The 12,622-nt window shown below is 44.5% G+C and overlaps 1 protein-coding gene across 1 annotated transcript; it reads right to left on the bottom strand.

The window, feature by feature from the left end:
* Nucleotides 1-6,820: 6,820 nt before the first annotated feature.
* LOC134524251 (natriuretic peptides A) lies at nucleotides 6,821-9,934 on the bottom strand. The gene is made up of 3 exons (XM_063354103.1): nucleotides 9,693-9,934; nucleotides 7,780-8,065; nucleotides 6,821-7,531 (listed from the first exon to the last, which is right to left on the bottom strand). Exons 1-3 carry the CDS (start codon nucleotides 9,810-9,812, stop codon nucleotides 7,515-7,517), a joined length of 423 nt encoding a protein of 140 aa, XP_063210173.1. The 5' UTR covers nucleotides 9,813-9,934; the 3' UTR covers nucleotides 6,821-7,514.
* Nucleotides 9,935-12,622: the final 2,688 nt, after the last annotated feature.

Genomic DNA, 12,622 nt, shown 5'->3' with positions numbered 1-12,622 from the left:
AAAAGGAGGGAAATATCATGTGTATGATAAGGAGCTGAAATGTGCACGTTGTGCTAGAGGCGAGTGCTGCTTTTCTTACCTGGGAACTCTTGCTTTCCACCTTTCTCCCAGTAAGCTAATGAAAGACATTTAGAGTGCAGTGTTAACACCTCTTGTTTTACAGGTAGCCTTTCCGGGATGTGAAAAATCTTCCTTGCATCCTTAGCTTTTACTTAGTTTGTGGCTATCTTTTCTGCTTTATCTTGCTGTCTACCTTACAGAGAAGAACTTATGACAATTTTTGATCTTTCATCACATGCTTACAGGCCAAGAATGTGAGCAAGTAGAAATATCTGACACAAAAGCTCACTGCCTTTCCATGTTTGTGCTTTTTCTCTGGATGAGGTGGCTGTGTTGCGCAGGATGCACACAGGAGCTCTCTGATACACTCTAATATGAAGTCAGCCAGCAGCTCGTCTGGCTCCTGCCCTCGATCTATTGGTGTGTATGTAATGACGGGGAGAGCCTGAAATAGATGAAGGCATCTGTTAGGAGAGGACGGCAGAAAATCTGGGTTTGGGAGCTAAATAAGAAGTGCCATGATGGTCTGAAACACTGCTCCTAGCAAGGAAACGGAGTGGAAGAGTGAGTCATCAGTAAAAAAGAGCGGGAGGAATTCTGCTTCAGCTCTGCTGCTGCAGTGATGTAGGAGGGAATGGGAGAAGCATTTCCGTCCTAAAATTGAGGTACATCACCTGCCACTTTAGCATAACAGTAAAGAAGGAAATAGATTGTTTGTCTTTTGTCTGCTTTCTCACCTCCCACCCTGAAAAAAGGGGGTGGGAGGGTTGTGTCTGTCCATGCTCACAGACACAGCTTGGCAATTGGTGGTATGGCAACTTCCCCACAGCCAAACCTACTAAAGCAGCCAGCTGGACTCATGCAGGTACCAGACGCTTGGTAAGAGCCTCTGTTAGCTGTAGGGCTGCTTTGGGCGTCAAGATTATATGCAAGGTGACTTCTACTACAGACAATAAAAGCAATAAAGTTTCTTGCCTGAAGGAGGAGGGATCAAAACCAGTTAGAAGTGGTGGTTTGTCTTGCATTTTATCATGGGTAATAGTGGTTAGTAGAAGAGCTGCATAATACCTTTATGCTTAAAGCAACCAACTTCACGTGTCGATTAAAATCCCTTTCTACCAAAGTTTATAGATTCATTAAATCGACCTGTGTGTCATGATCCCTGTACCTGTAAAATGTGCATCTAGCAGAATAATTTAGTGCTGTTCAGTGAGATTATTTTCTAATGCTTTGCTCTGCTGGCAGGATGCAAGCTGCCCGCTTTAGCGTGCGTACAGCCACAGCCAGGTCTGTCTCCGGCTCGCCCGCGGCAGGAAGCAGAGGGCGGCTGCGCCGAGCCGCGGCCGCGCCGGGCGTGAGGAGGGGACGAGGCTGCTCTTCTTGTCCAGGGTGCTGAACCGCCGTCCAGCGGCGCTGGGGCACGCTCGGCCTCTGCAGCGTCCGCCAGCGCTTTTCAAATGCACTGTGTGAAAAAAATCTCCTCGTGGCTGGAGTGAGATGGCAGTGAGTTCCACCACCGTCTGGGAAGGGAGGGGTATCAGTTTGTGAGGGTTAGACGTTGAGATCACTATTTAAAAGTAACCAGCATGTGCTTTTCAAATCAGGGTGCTGTAACAAAACTGCAGAAATAAAAGCACAAGCTGCTGTATGGGCCATGTGTGTTTAACACACGTTGTAGTGATTCTTAAGCATCTAGGAGCAGGAGAGTGGAACCCAGAGATACCAGTTTGAATAGATGAACATAGAAAACAATACTGTGATGAAGAACTCATGACTCTAACAGAGAAGACAGGACAACCCTGAGGGCCTTGCTGACTCCCCCAGCAGCCCCTTGATACTACAGAATATCCCTGTAGGGTGGCTGACTTCACACATCAATTTTATGCTTCTTTTTCTCTTCCCAATTTCCAGCATATCAGGCCTGACCCTAGCTGCCTTCTCACTATCTTCTGTTTTCTTAGAACTTCCCCAGCTTCTTTTTTTTATACAGGATTCTGCTGGTTTTTCAGGAGAATATTCAGAGTACGGGAAGGTCTTACAAATCCTCCTTCCTTCCTTCCTTCCTTCCCACATGGAAGGCCACAAACTGTGATTACAACTGTAAGCCTTTTTTTTTTTTTTTGGTCTTTTTTTGTGGAAGTATATCACTTAGCAATAGAATCTGCTGTTAGGAAAACAAAATATAGGCATGGTATAACCTGTTTACAAAGGGCAAGTTGTACTGTTGAGAGGGGAACTGATGTGCTCAGGATTCTTTGAACTAGGAAGTCCAGTTGTAGAAATTCCTTTTGTTTTGTTCAAATAGGATGATGGGAGGCTTGCCTCAAACTATTACAAGTAATCAATGAAAAGGACCAAAGGCAGCAGCAGTTTCTTGTTGCCAGCAGTAAGGAACAAGAGGTTTCTTTCTGCCTTTTTGTGTCACTCTGGTGTTTTCCTTCTCACTGAAAGACTGATCTTGAGACTGCCTCTCTTTATATTTGCAATGACGGCAGGAATAAGACTCAAAGAACAAAGCCTACTGCATTCTATCACTTGCTCTGATAAATGATTGCGGATTGGAGCCAGCAGAAGATTCCCTTTTAAAGTTATTTGTCCGTAGCAGCTGTCACTGGAGTGGCAATGGTTCAGCTCCAGCAAGGCATGACAGCACAGGGACATCTCGCTGTGAGGAACGTTCTTGATTTGTTTCAAGATATTTCACACTTCAAAGGTGTGAGAAAAGCACCAGAAAAGTTCCCCCTTCCTTTATCTCTCAGCAATGCCTCTGGACTCTTCCTTCTTTGGTGTGAAAACTGAGACAAGTGTTGGACAACTGGGTGCCAACTGTCTAATGGGAGCTGTACCTCCGGGTAAGCGTGCGAGAGACTCAGGGAGAGGCTGTTCTCAACACCGCAGAGTTGTCAACAAGCTTTCTGCTAAATTCTGAGCTGTGTGACCATGCTGCTGGTAGCTTCTGTCTTTGGGCATGGCGCCAGCGTGCTATCTCTGTAAAGAATTGCTGCCTTGGATGACTGGGACACACTCATCAAGCAGGTGTCAATCAGCAAAGACCTTTGGGGGCCAAGCTTCAGTGAAAGTAAATCAAGCACGCTGGATATGGCCAGATTGTTATGCAAATTGGCACAGCTCTACTCCTCCCTGCAGCAGCGGAGGATGTGCGCCCTATACTCCATATATGATTTCTTAGAGAAACAAAGCAGTGGTGACAGCTTCTCGTGGCATTCTTGCTTGCAGACTGGGATTTCAGTGAAACATTTCATCTAGTGGGAAGCTGGAAAGGGATAGTGCAGTGTCTGAGGGGGAAAGAAACCCTCAAATCTAATTTGCAAAAAAAAGCCGTGCCAACCAGACCACTTTTCCAAATAAAGTTCATGCCTTACAGTGTGCATAAAGCATGCTAGTGTAATTACTGTATTTCAAAGTTCAAATGAAAGAAAGCTGCTGAATTACGCACTGTCAGTCAGGGTTACTGCCAGAAGCTATTAGGAAGTGAGTATGAAGTCTGGCATTGCAGGAGGTGGCAAATGTCATTAGAGCTGGACGGAGGGTCTTAGCCTGGTCCTTCTCTGATCTCGCTGGGATGTTTCTTCCTTTGCACGATGAGCATGACAGCACTTGGATACATGCTAGGTGCTGTGTTGTGGGGGGTTGATTGAGGTTTACAATGCACTCTGATGCCTGACAGGATGCAGGAGGGCAGGATTTCAGGACCCTGCCCCGTGCTCAGTGCTGAATAGTTGCTTGGAACCTAACCTGCATTAGCTGTTTTTGACATCAGCTCTTACTTTGCAGTGATAGCTTTGTCCCAAAGGCATCCTGCAGTTAGACTGTTTCTGAATTGTTTACAATTACAAGCTACCCTGATTCCCTGTCTTGGGGCTGACTCACAGCACAGTTCCTAAAGGAAAACTCTGCGCTATTATTGACGCGTCACCAACTTTACCTTCCCGTAGGGTAAGTTTCTCTAGAGGGCTTGAGATGTATCTTGGATAGGTGTGAGGACTTAGTTAGAATATGTTAATCTTCAGTTCATGCCCTCACAAGAGCCTGGAACTGCTTTTTTCTCCTCTAGTCCAGTCCCATATTTTCCTCAAAAAAGTTCTAGGAGGATTAGTTTCCAAAATTTACAGGCACTAAAGACAGATCCGCTACAAACCTGAAGGAATCTAGCTCCTGTTTAGCTGTGGGTCTGTGCAGAACTGGCTACAGCCGGAAGAGAGCAGGGCCTAGTTAAAAGCAATACCTGCATCCTTTCATGGATAGCATGTGCAACTGTGCAAATCCACTGCGGTGACAGCAGCAGAAGAAGAAATAAAAGGCTGTCGAGTTAGCACCTGATGTGTATATGGGACAACAGGACTGTCCTTTTAGTCTTTGAGCCATGAACACAAGTCCAAGTTGTTCCAAAGTAAAGTAGAGCATGAACGTGTAATGCATCCCACGCTGTGGTAACTGCTTGTGCCGCTCTTGTTCCCCTGCTGTAAAGGTCAGCCTGCTGACCTTTGGTGAAGAACGTTAGTGGCACTTGCCGTTGGAACTGATGGGTCACAGTGTGTGTGGCTGTTCTGTGAAACAGATGATAAATGAATTAATTTGCTAGCTCACTCTGGGATCCTTCATTTCTGTACCTACAGGCTGAAATTCCTGGCCTCGCCGAACGCAAGTTTCTAGTGGAGCCTTTCATGTTTTCTATATGCACTCTCTTGGCCACAGTTTTTCTGTAGCCTCTTTAGTAAGCAAGCAAGGCAGCTCTAGAGAGACATTTAGCTTTCAGATGTCCTTGCTTTCTCCATAAGCTGTGGCTGCTTTTATCTGTGTGTTTCTTTGGGTCTGTCTGTTCCCAAGACTGCTCCCTGCTCTCTCTCATCCAGCTCTAGCAGCAGCAGTGGTAGCTCTGCTTGTCCTTGGGGGTGACGCTCTTTATCTGTAGAGCTGATCAGTGCTAAGTTTCTCTCATTCAGCTTTTCCAAGTGCTCGTTTCTGTGTGCAGTCCTATTCTGGCCTGACTGTGAGATTTCCCTGGGGGAGCTTTACAGCTCAGTGTGTTTATGGGAGTAGCAGTAAAAATCCAGCCAGAGAGATGCCTTTTTCCTAGATTGCCTACTCTCAATTAGGTTCTCCCAGACCGCAGGGTCTATTAGCATACTGTCTGCAAGCCAATACAGACTTGTTCCACCGTGAACTGGCTTGCTGTTAATACTGGACCCACCTGGCTTTGGGTCAAGCAGCGCCAACTCTTCTTGCGGTTTTTAGCACATTCCACTGAACTCATTAGTGTTTTGTGCCTTGCGGGGCTGACAGGGAGGGACAATTTACAGGGCCTTGATGTGTCTATGCAAGTTTTGCTTGACTGGGTAAAATTCGGCTCCAGCAAGGACTGTTACTGTTAGAGTATGAGGATTGTTTTTACTTTCCTTTAATAGCAGTGCATGGGAAGTCAGGCTGTCGCCGGTTGCCAGTATGGAGGGATCCACCTGTGTGTTCCCGTCTTGCTGCAGCGGGAAACAGGTGGCTACAGGGGTGTGTTTGGAAAGCCTGTTTGAGAAGACAAAGCCCCATTGTCCCCACAAAGGGTGACTTCACACCACCTTGACTTGTGAAACCGCCTCTGAGTAAATGCTCAGCTTTTCACTGCAGAGATGTCTCATGGTAGCTGCTGGGAGTCTTGGCCTGGGAATCAGTTCTCCTGCCAGGGAAACCGATTTGGGCACTATTGCCCAGAGTATTTTATCTTTGGCTGGTGCTGCTGGAAGGAGAGGGTCTGACATGTGATTGTATCACCCTAGGTGTTGTTTCCCATCAGAGTGGAGCAAAATGATTCCCTCAGAGTAGGCTTCTGCTCTTCTTCCCTAGGGAAGAATCACAAGGCCCAGCGTGGCAGGGAGCACGCAGGTGCCTCGGAGGTCATGTCAGCAGTACAGGGAGTCACTGGGAGGGCGGCTTATCAGCAATGTGATGTGTGACATAAGCCCTATTAAAGTGGTGCAGCAGCCCTAGCTGTGAAGAGGCATGTGCAGGAGCAGTGTGCCATTCAGCACTCAAACTTACGGTTTCACTGTAGCTATGGTTCCTGAGAGCCGTTGTCAGCAACTGCCATGGCTCTGGCACATCTGCCTCCCTGTAGCCTGTCTTGACCAAGTATCGTTCCTCTCCCTATGTGCATTTGCATGAGCAAAGTCAGAATTAGACCTCTGTAGTTGAGTCCGTCCTGGTGCTGCTGTGTTCTTAAGCACTGAACAAGTTTTCCGGGGTGCTTGAGTAATGGGTGCTGGGAATGAGGCGCAAAATTAGATGCTCAAAATAATAGAGTTTCCAGCAGTATGTGCAATCACAGGACAATTGCGTGGAGCCTGGGCTCAATGCCATTGCTGTGGCTGACTGGGGAATCCAAGCTGTTTGGTCCACAGGGTGCTAACTGAATGTGGTCTCGGCAATATAACCCTATTTGGCGGGGCAGGCGGCAAGAATGTGCTTTGGGCCAGATTCAGATCATAGCTGTGAATGCTAGCTACGAAGGCTTAAATGAATCTTTTAACAGACTTGCAGTGTTCCCAGTAACCGTGTTTAGAACAACTTTATGAGTGGCCATTCCCAGAAAGTGATAAACGGTATGTACTAGCTGCTTTGTAATTGGAGTGATCCCACCTGCCCTCACATGACAAATACCGTGATAGGATTCAAGCCCCTTGAGAATCCATCAAGAAACGTTGAGGATGAGCACCTCAGCCACATGCAGAGTGAGACAAGACACAGTTAATGATGTATCTTTCTATTGATGCTTGTAACCTTTATTTGGTTAGTGCTAGAAAGCATATACAATGAATTCCCTTTCCTCCCTCTGGTTATCTTCAAACTTGTGGAGTGTTATGATTTTTCTTATTTCTTTTCATGTGAATTTTGCTTGCATGAGGGATTTGTGGCAGTGGAGTGGCAATTCCCTTGACTGAATAATCTGTACCAGCAAAAGGACTCTCTTGTTACTGAAACCCTGTCTATAGGACTCATGTTGGTTTTTCAATGTTGAGCAAGCTTTTTTTTCCTGCTAATCTGTTATAATTTCTTAGCGCACAGGGAAAAACTCTAGTGAAAAACTCATTTTTGTTTTTATCGAGTTCATACTTTTGCAGTCTTGTGTAATTAAGATCCAGCCTTGTGGGTACCAGAGTACCAATAAAACATAGGATTTTGACTTTAGGAAAATACAAGAAATTTTAATACAACAGACAGGAGAGAGGTCCAGCATAGATGTCTAATGTGTTAGTTTTATTTAAAGATGGTTTCTTGGTGCTAGAGTAAGAAATGTTCTTTAAAAAACATCGAATAAATAAATAAATAAATAAATAAAAATAGGAATAACTTTCCGTTGAAGAGTTTAGAAAGCATCCGGCTTTCATCTTGGGAGGAACAGGTACTGTAAAGCATTCTTCAGAGTAGGGTATGGGGAGGTTGTCCTAATTCTTCCTGGAACCTGCAAGCCAAACATGACATAAGTGTTACTAGAAAGTGTTTCTCTCTCAGTGCATGCACCATTGTCAGCAGTGCTTTTACCTACAAACATCAATAGAAAAACCAATACTAGCTTAAATATTAGACTAAAATGAATTCCTTTCTCAAACTGTGTCTTATTAAAGACTTAAATGAGAACCTGCTCCTCCCTTGTCGCGTGACACAGATGTAGTCTGTTCTGTTCAGTGAAATGGCTTAGACGGGACTCACCGTTGCAACCCATCCCACTCAGGGAGCCGATTCTGTCAATTCTCCTCCCAAAGCAGCCAGAATCTCTCATCATCCTGGGCATCTGCAGCCCCCTCAGTCTCTTGAGGAAGGGGTCCCTGTAGGACAGAGGGGTGCTGGGTGCTAGCCTGGGTTCAGCCTTCTGGTCGTCGCTGTCATCTATGAGCTCTGGTGGGATCTCCTCCTGGGTTTTGGGGTCTTGCAGGTCAGGATTGGACTCCAGGGCTTCAATCATTGCAAACTTATCCTCCAGTCTCTCCAGCAGAGCCTACAAGAGAAGGATTAATTTCATGAAACTCAGAGTTTTGTGGTCATTTGCTAGCTCTTCCCATCATCCAACTCTGCATTCATCAGTGGTCCCATAGGCACCCCTAGGGAGACTGTCAGGTTGGATCCCAGGGTTGCTGGTGGTACGTGAGCTCTGCAGTAAATCCCTGTTCACATTCATTCCATCTCTGGGTAGCTCTAGCTGAGAGCTGATTGAAGCCGCTTGCCACAGAAGTGTGTGTTACTGGCAAGGTTAGAAGAGCTCTTAGCGGAGGAAAAAGGCATGGTTCTGAGTTGCACAGGGAGATACTATTCGACCAACTGATGGTACACTGCCTGAAAGTACCTCTGAATCCATAGTCACTCCCATGTTCTCAGAAGTTGCCTGCAATGCTGCCTGCCAGCAGTTGGCTTTCTCTTTTTTTTAAAAAAATTTATTTATTTTTTGCTAAGATCATCTGCTTGCTTGTTACCCCAGGCTATTTCACTGAATGTCACTTGGTGAAGCTCTTGGCGTTTTCATTAGTCTGTGCTCCAGGAGTTCCAGGATTGTTGCTCCTTGAAGTAACATGCATCTCCCTGAAAATACCTGTATGCTAAATTTATGTCCTTATGTGACTTCTTCCTGGGTACCATTCTCTATAATTTTTAAAGCTTTGTGTAATAGGGATCAGATAACCTCCTCAAGGCCAGCTCAACCAATTAGAGGAATCTAATTGTTCATCTCTAGAAGCAGAGTGGAGAGAAGTGAGCCTTACAGCTTGCTTGACAGTGAATGCATTTGGAAGCCACAGTTCTCAGCTAGCTGCTGGAATGCTAGGAAAAGCCTACAGACATGGGGCAGTTTTAGCTTTGGCTGACACTGTTTTAATCGTCTTAGGGAGTTTGTTCTCAGGGTCAGATGCTGCAAGAGGCTGACCACTGGTACCAGTCCACAAAAGTGTTTGAGCTTTCAGACTTCATCGTGCGAGACTGAGTCTTAAACTTGTATTGTGCTGCAACAATGGATGTTCTCTATCATTCGTTAAAATATGCATGTGGTAATTTCATAGCTCTAGAAGCTTTTCTGGTTGAGTTGTACTAAATGATCATACTATTCCTCTAGCAACTTTTCTAAAAGTTTGACTTTGGGTGCTCTGCTTTACCTCCTCATCTCCTATCCACATGCAGCCAGTTCTCTTAAATCCACAAAGCTAGAGCCGTATGGCCATCCCGCCTCACTCTTCCTGCCATTTAGTGGGAGCTAAAACAGTAAGCTAAACAGTAGCCCACCTGAAAGTTTTCTATTTGTTCTTATAGAGCTACTGTGATGATTTGTTCCCTCTCTGGGACTTTGGTCCCGGGAATGTGGATGTTTAAGAGAAAAAGAACCAAAACCCCAAAGCAGACATACCACCACAGCATTGGAATTTTGTTTCCCACTGCTACCCAGGAGCTCAGGTGAAGCCAGCACTGGAAGATATTGCTCTATGGAGCTTCTTTGAACCCCTGTGAAGATCTGAGACTTTGTTCCCCCGGCATGCGATCGCTGATGTGGCTATCCAATTGTGCAAAAGAAAGGCAAAACAACAACCTCGCACTCCGCTAAGCACCCCAAAAGTTTAACCTTGCAAAAGAAGAGTCCTCACCTCCATGCTGGCCAGTTCTTTGGCAGGGCTGAGGCTGTAGATAGGGTTGGCTCTGCTGGACTGGAGTTGGATGAGCAGCAGCAAGAGGAAGCCACAGGAAAATGAGCCTTTAGTGTCCATGGCGCTGGGTTCGTTGGGAATAGGGAAGTTCAAGCTGTTTCTTCTGAGATGTCTCTTCAGGTCTCTCTCTTCCTTGTCGTATCCTCTGTCTTCCAAAGCTTGTCTTTTATACTCTTTGGGTGTGATCTCTGCTTCCTAGGTTATCGGTGGATTTATCTGGGGCACATTCCAGTCCCACTGCAGGCATGCAGCTCTGTCAAGGGAAGATTCCCTTTATTAGCTGTCATTAGGCAGCAGCTGCTGTTGCTGAGGAATGTATGTCACAAGTCAATGATTTCATGTCACTCCCCCTCCTCTTGATACCAGGCGCTGTGATTACATAGTCCAGTTGGAAATTCTTAGCAATTTTCTTTCAAGAGACCCCTATGGTCAGATTTACGGAGATGGGAAACAACCCTGAAACCGCTCTGAACTCTGCTCAGTTAGAAGCTTTCCATAGGGAAATTCCCTTTTACAGGGAAAACTATAGGCTTTTCAGATGGGTATTTGGTGGAGAGTAAAGGCTGAAGATAAATCTACTTTTAGGACACCTAAAGTATCGTGCACAATTTCCTTCTATATATGGAATATGCACAGCCACCGCATACCACGGAGTGTGCTGAAAATCCCAGGTTTGGGCCACTTCTCTTTTCCCATTGCTGTTGAGGTGATATCACCATTGAGACTTTGTATTTGTACGTTGCCAACAACAGAGACACCCTGATCTGCACCTCAATACAGACGATAACTTCTAGACTGACTGCAGGGAGACCGAGCACCTCCAGCCCCCCACGACAACTGACTTCGGCACTATTGAAAAACACTAGTCTTTATTAACTGCCAAACGTTTAAATCAATGGGATTTCTTTAAACATCGATGGTAAGGCTTGACCCTACATTAATAAATTTGAAGAAGAGACGGTCAGATTCAGGAATAATCTTCTCGTACCGTCATACAAGAAAGCAACTTGCTCGGCGAGGACTTTAGATAGATCACTTTCGGTGTTATTCAGCAAAGGTATCAGAATCTGGCCCCAAGGAAGAATGAATTTGTGTGTATGTGTGTTTTGGGAGGGGTTAAAATGCAACATTTAGTTTAATATATTAAAAAGTATTTATTTGTTTCTTTGAGAGCTGAAGTTTTCAAGATTAGTTAGCAGTTTTTAGCTTAAATGAGAAATCACGCAAATGCAGCTTTGCTGCAAATTCCCCTTCCCGCATTGTCTTTGTGTTTATAGTGCAACTAAAAATTAATCTTTTTACAGAACTGCAGGAGAGTTCTAAATCATGAAGCGTATTGCTTACCCTGCATTTTCTTAATGTTTGTTGTTAATCTAAATTGAAACAAGAATGAATATATGAGGAAGTTGAATATGTCGGTCTAGTAATAATGTGTTGACTTTTAATACAAATATAGATCTTGAAAGAATCTCCTGAGTACATTTGCTAAATAATAATAGAACGATAAAATATTTCTCATGTCTTAAATGTCTTAACATGGTGTTTGTGTACAAACATGTGAACACGCTGTTCACATGATCCGCTACCAAAATTATACTAGAAAGGACATTCTCAAGGTTGTGAAGTCAAGCTCAAATGCTACTTTTTCCTAATACAGCCTGAAGTCAGCCCAACTCTGCGTGTGTTCTGATGAAGTCCTTTATTATAAGAGCACTCCCTATTTTTCCCCAATGTTTTCTTTTTTCTGTACACGGAGGCAGTACTAATTTTTTATATTATTGTGTGCCACAACACATTCTTATTTTGTGCAGTTCAAATTGTGCTTAAGAAAGAACTGAGATCCTAATAGTTTGTTTGTTTTTTGTTGTTGTTTTTTTTTAAATTAAGACTCCATATTGCAATATCTGTATAATGCACTGATTAGTTACAGGTATTCTCTTCCTGCTGCTCTTGGGTGTGTATGTGTTTGTCTGCACCAGGGTGTAACTTCATTTTGTAAACTGAGAAAGTGGGAAAAGATAAACCAGAATTATTTATTAATACTGACTGTCCAATTTAAGATAACTAGGATATGTTATTGTTTTATTTTTTGTTTCTGTCCTTTCACCCTCCCTACCCGCTAAGTATTCTCTAGTGCTGTCTCTGTGCAAAACCACTCTGTCGCTCGGTCTGCGTTTTGTCTGAGAGCTCAGTGCATCTGTAAAACAACCCTTGGGGCACAAACCCAGCAGCAAGAAACCGAGGAACACAATATCAGTCACAGGTGTGAAATATTTAGCTTTGAGTGACCTGTCCCTGTGAAACAATCTAATATTCCAGGGCCGTATTCAATAACCTGGACCCAGAGATACTCCTTTCTTTTACTGCTTTGCTCATTTTCCTTCTTCTGTATTACACAGCAGATAAATGAGATGTAGGGTCCTGACTTCAGTCTTTGCAACACTTTTCTAAGAGAGGGAGATTTCTGTGCACTGTTTCATGCCATATGTATAGAATTACGTAGGTGGGATAAAATGGCTGATCGTCACTGTGTCTGTTGTATTTTCAAAGCCAAATTCTGCCCTCCATTATCCATCTCGCAGTCCTGCTGAAGCAAATGGAGCGTAAAATGTCAAACTCAGCTCATCGTTGTTGAAACTGTAAAGCTCAGTTGTTTGTTTGCTTGTGGTATCTCAGTATCATCACCCTGGCACGATTAATATGAACTTTAGGCTTTATAGCCCAGCGATGCATAGTCAAGACCCAGGCATTGCCCATGCTCAGCTGGCCATTTGCCTAGTAAAAACCCTGCTGGGAATCTTTTAACAGGGCAGCAGATTCTTATAAAAAGCATATGGTGACTGGTTTTAGGGTTGGGAAATTGGCACATT

This window comes from Chroicocephalus ridibundus, chromosome 16 (genome assembly GCF_963924245.1).
Source record: "Chroicocephalus ridibundus chromosome 16, bChrRid1.1, whole genome shotgun sequence".
Taxonomy (NCBI): domain Eukaryota; kingdom Metazoa; phylum Chordata; class Aves; order Charadriiformes; family Laridae; genus Chroicocephalus; species Chroicocephalus ridibundus.
This window is presented reverse-complemented; position numbering and strand designations above follow the sequence as displayed.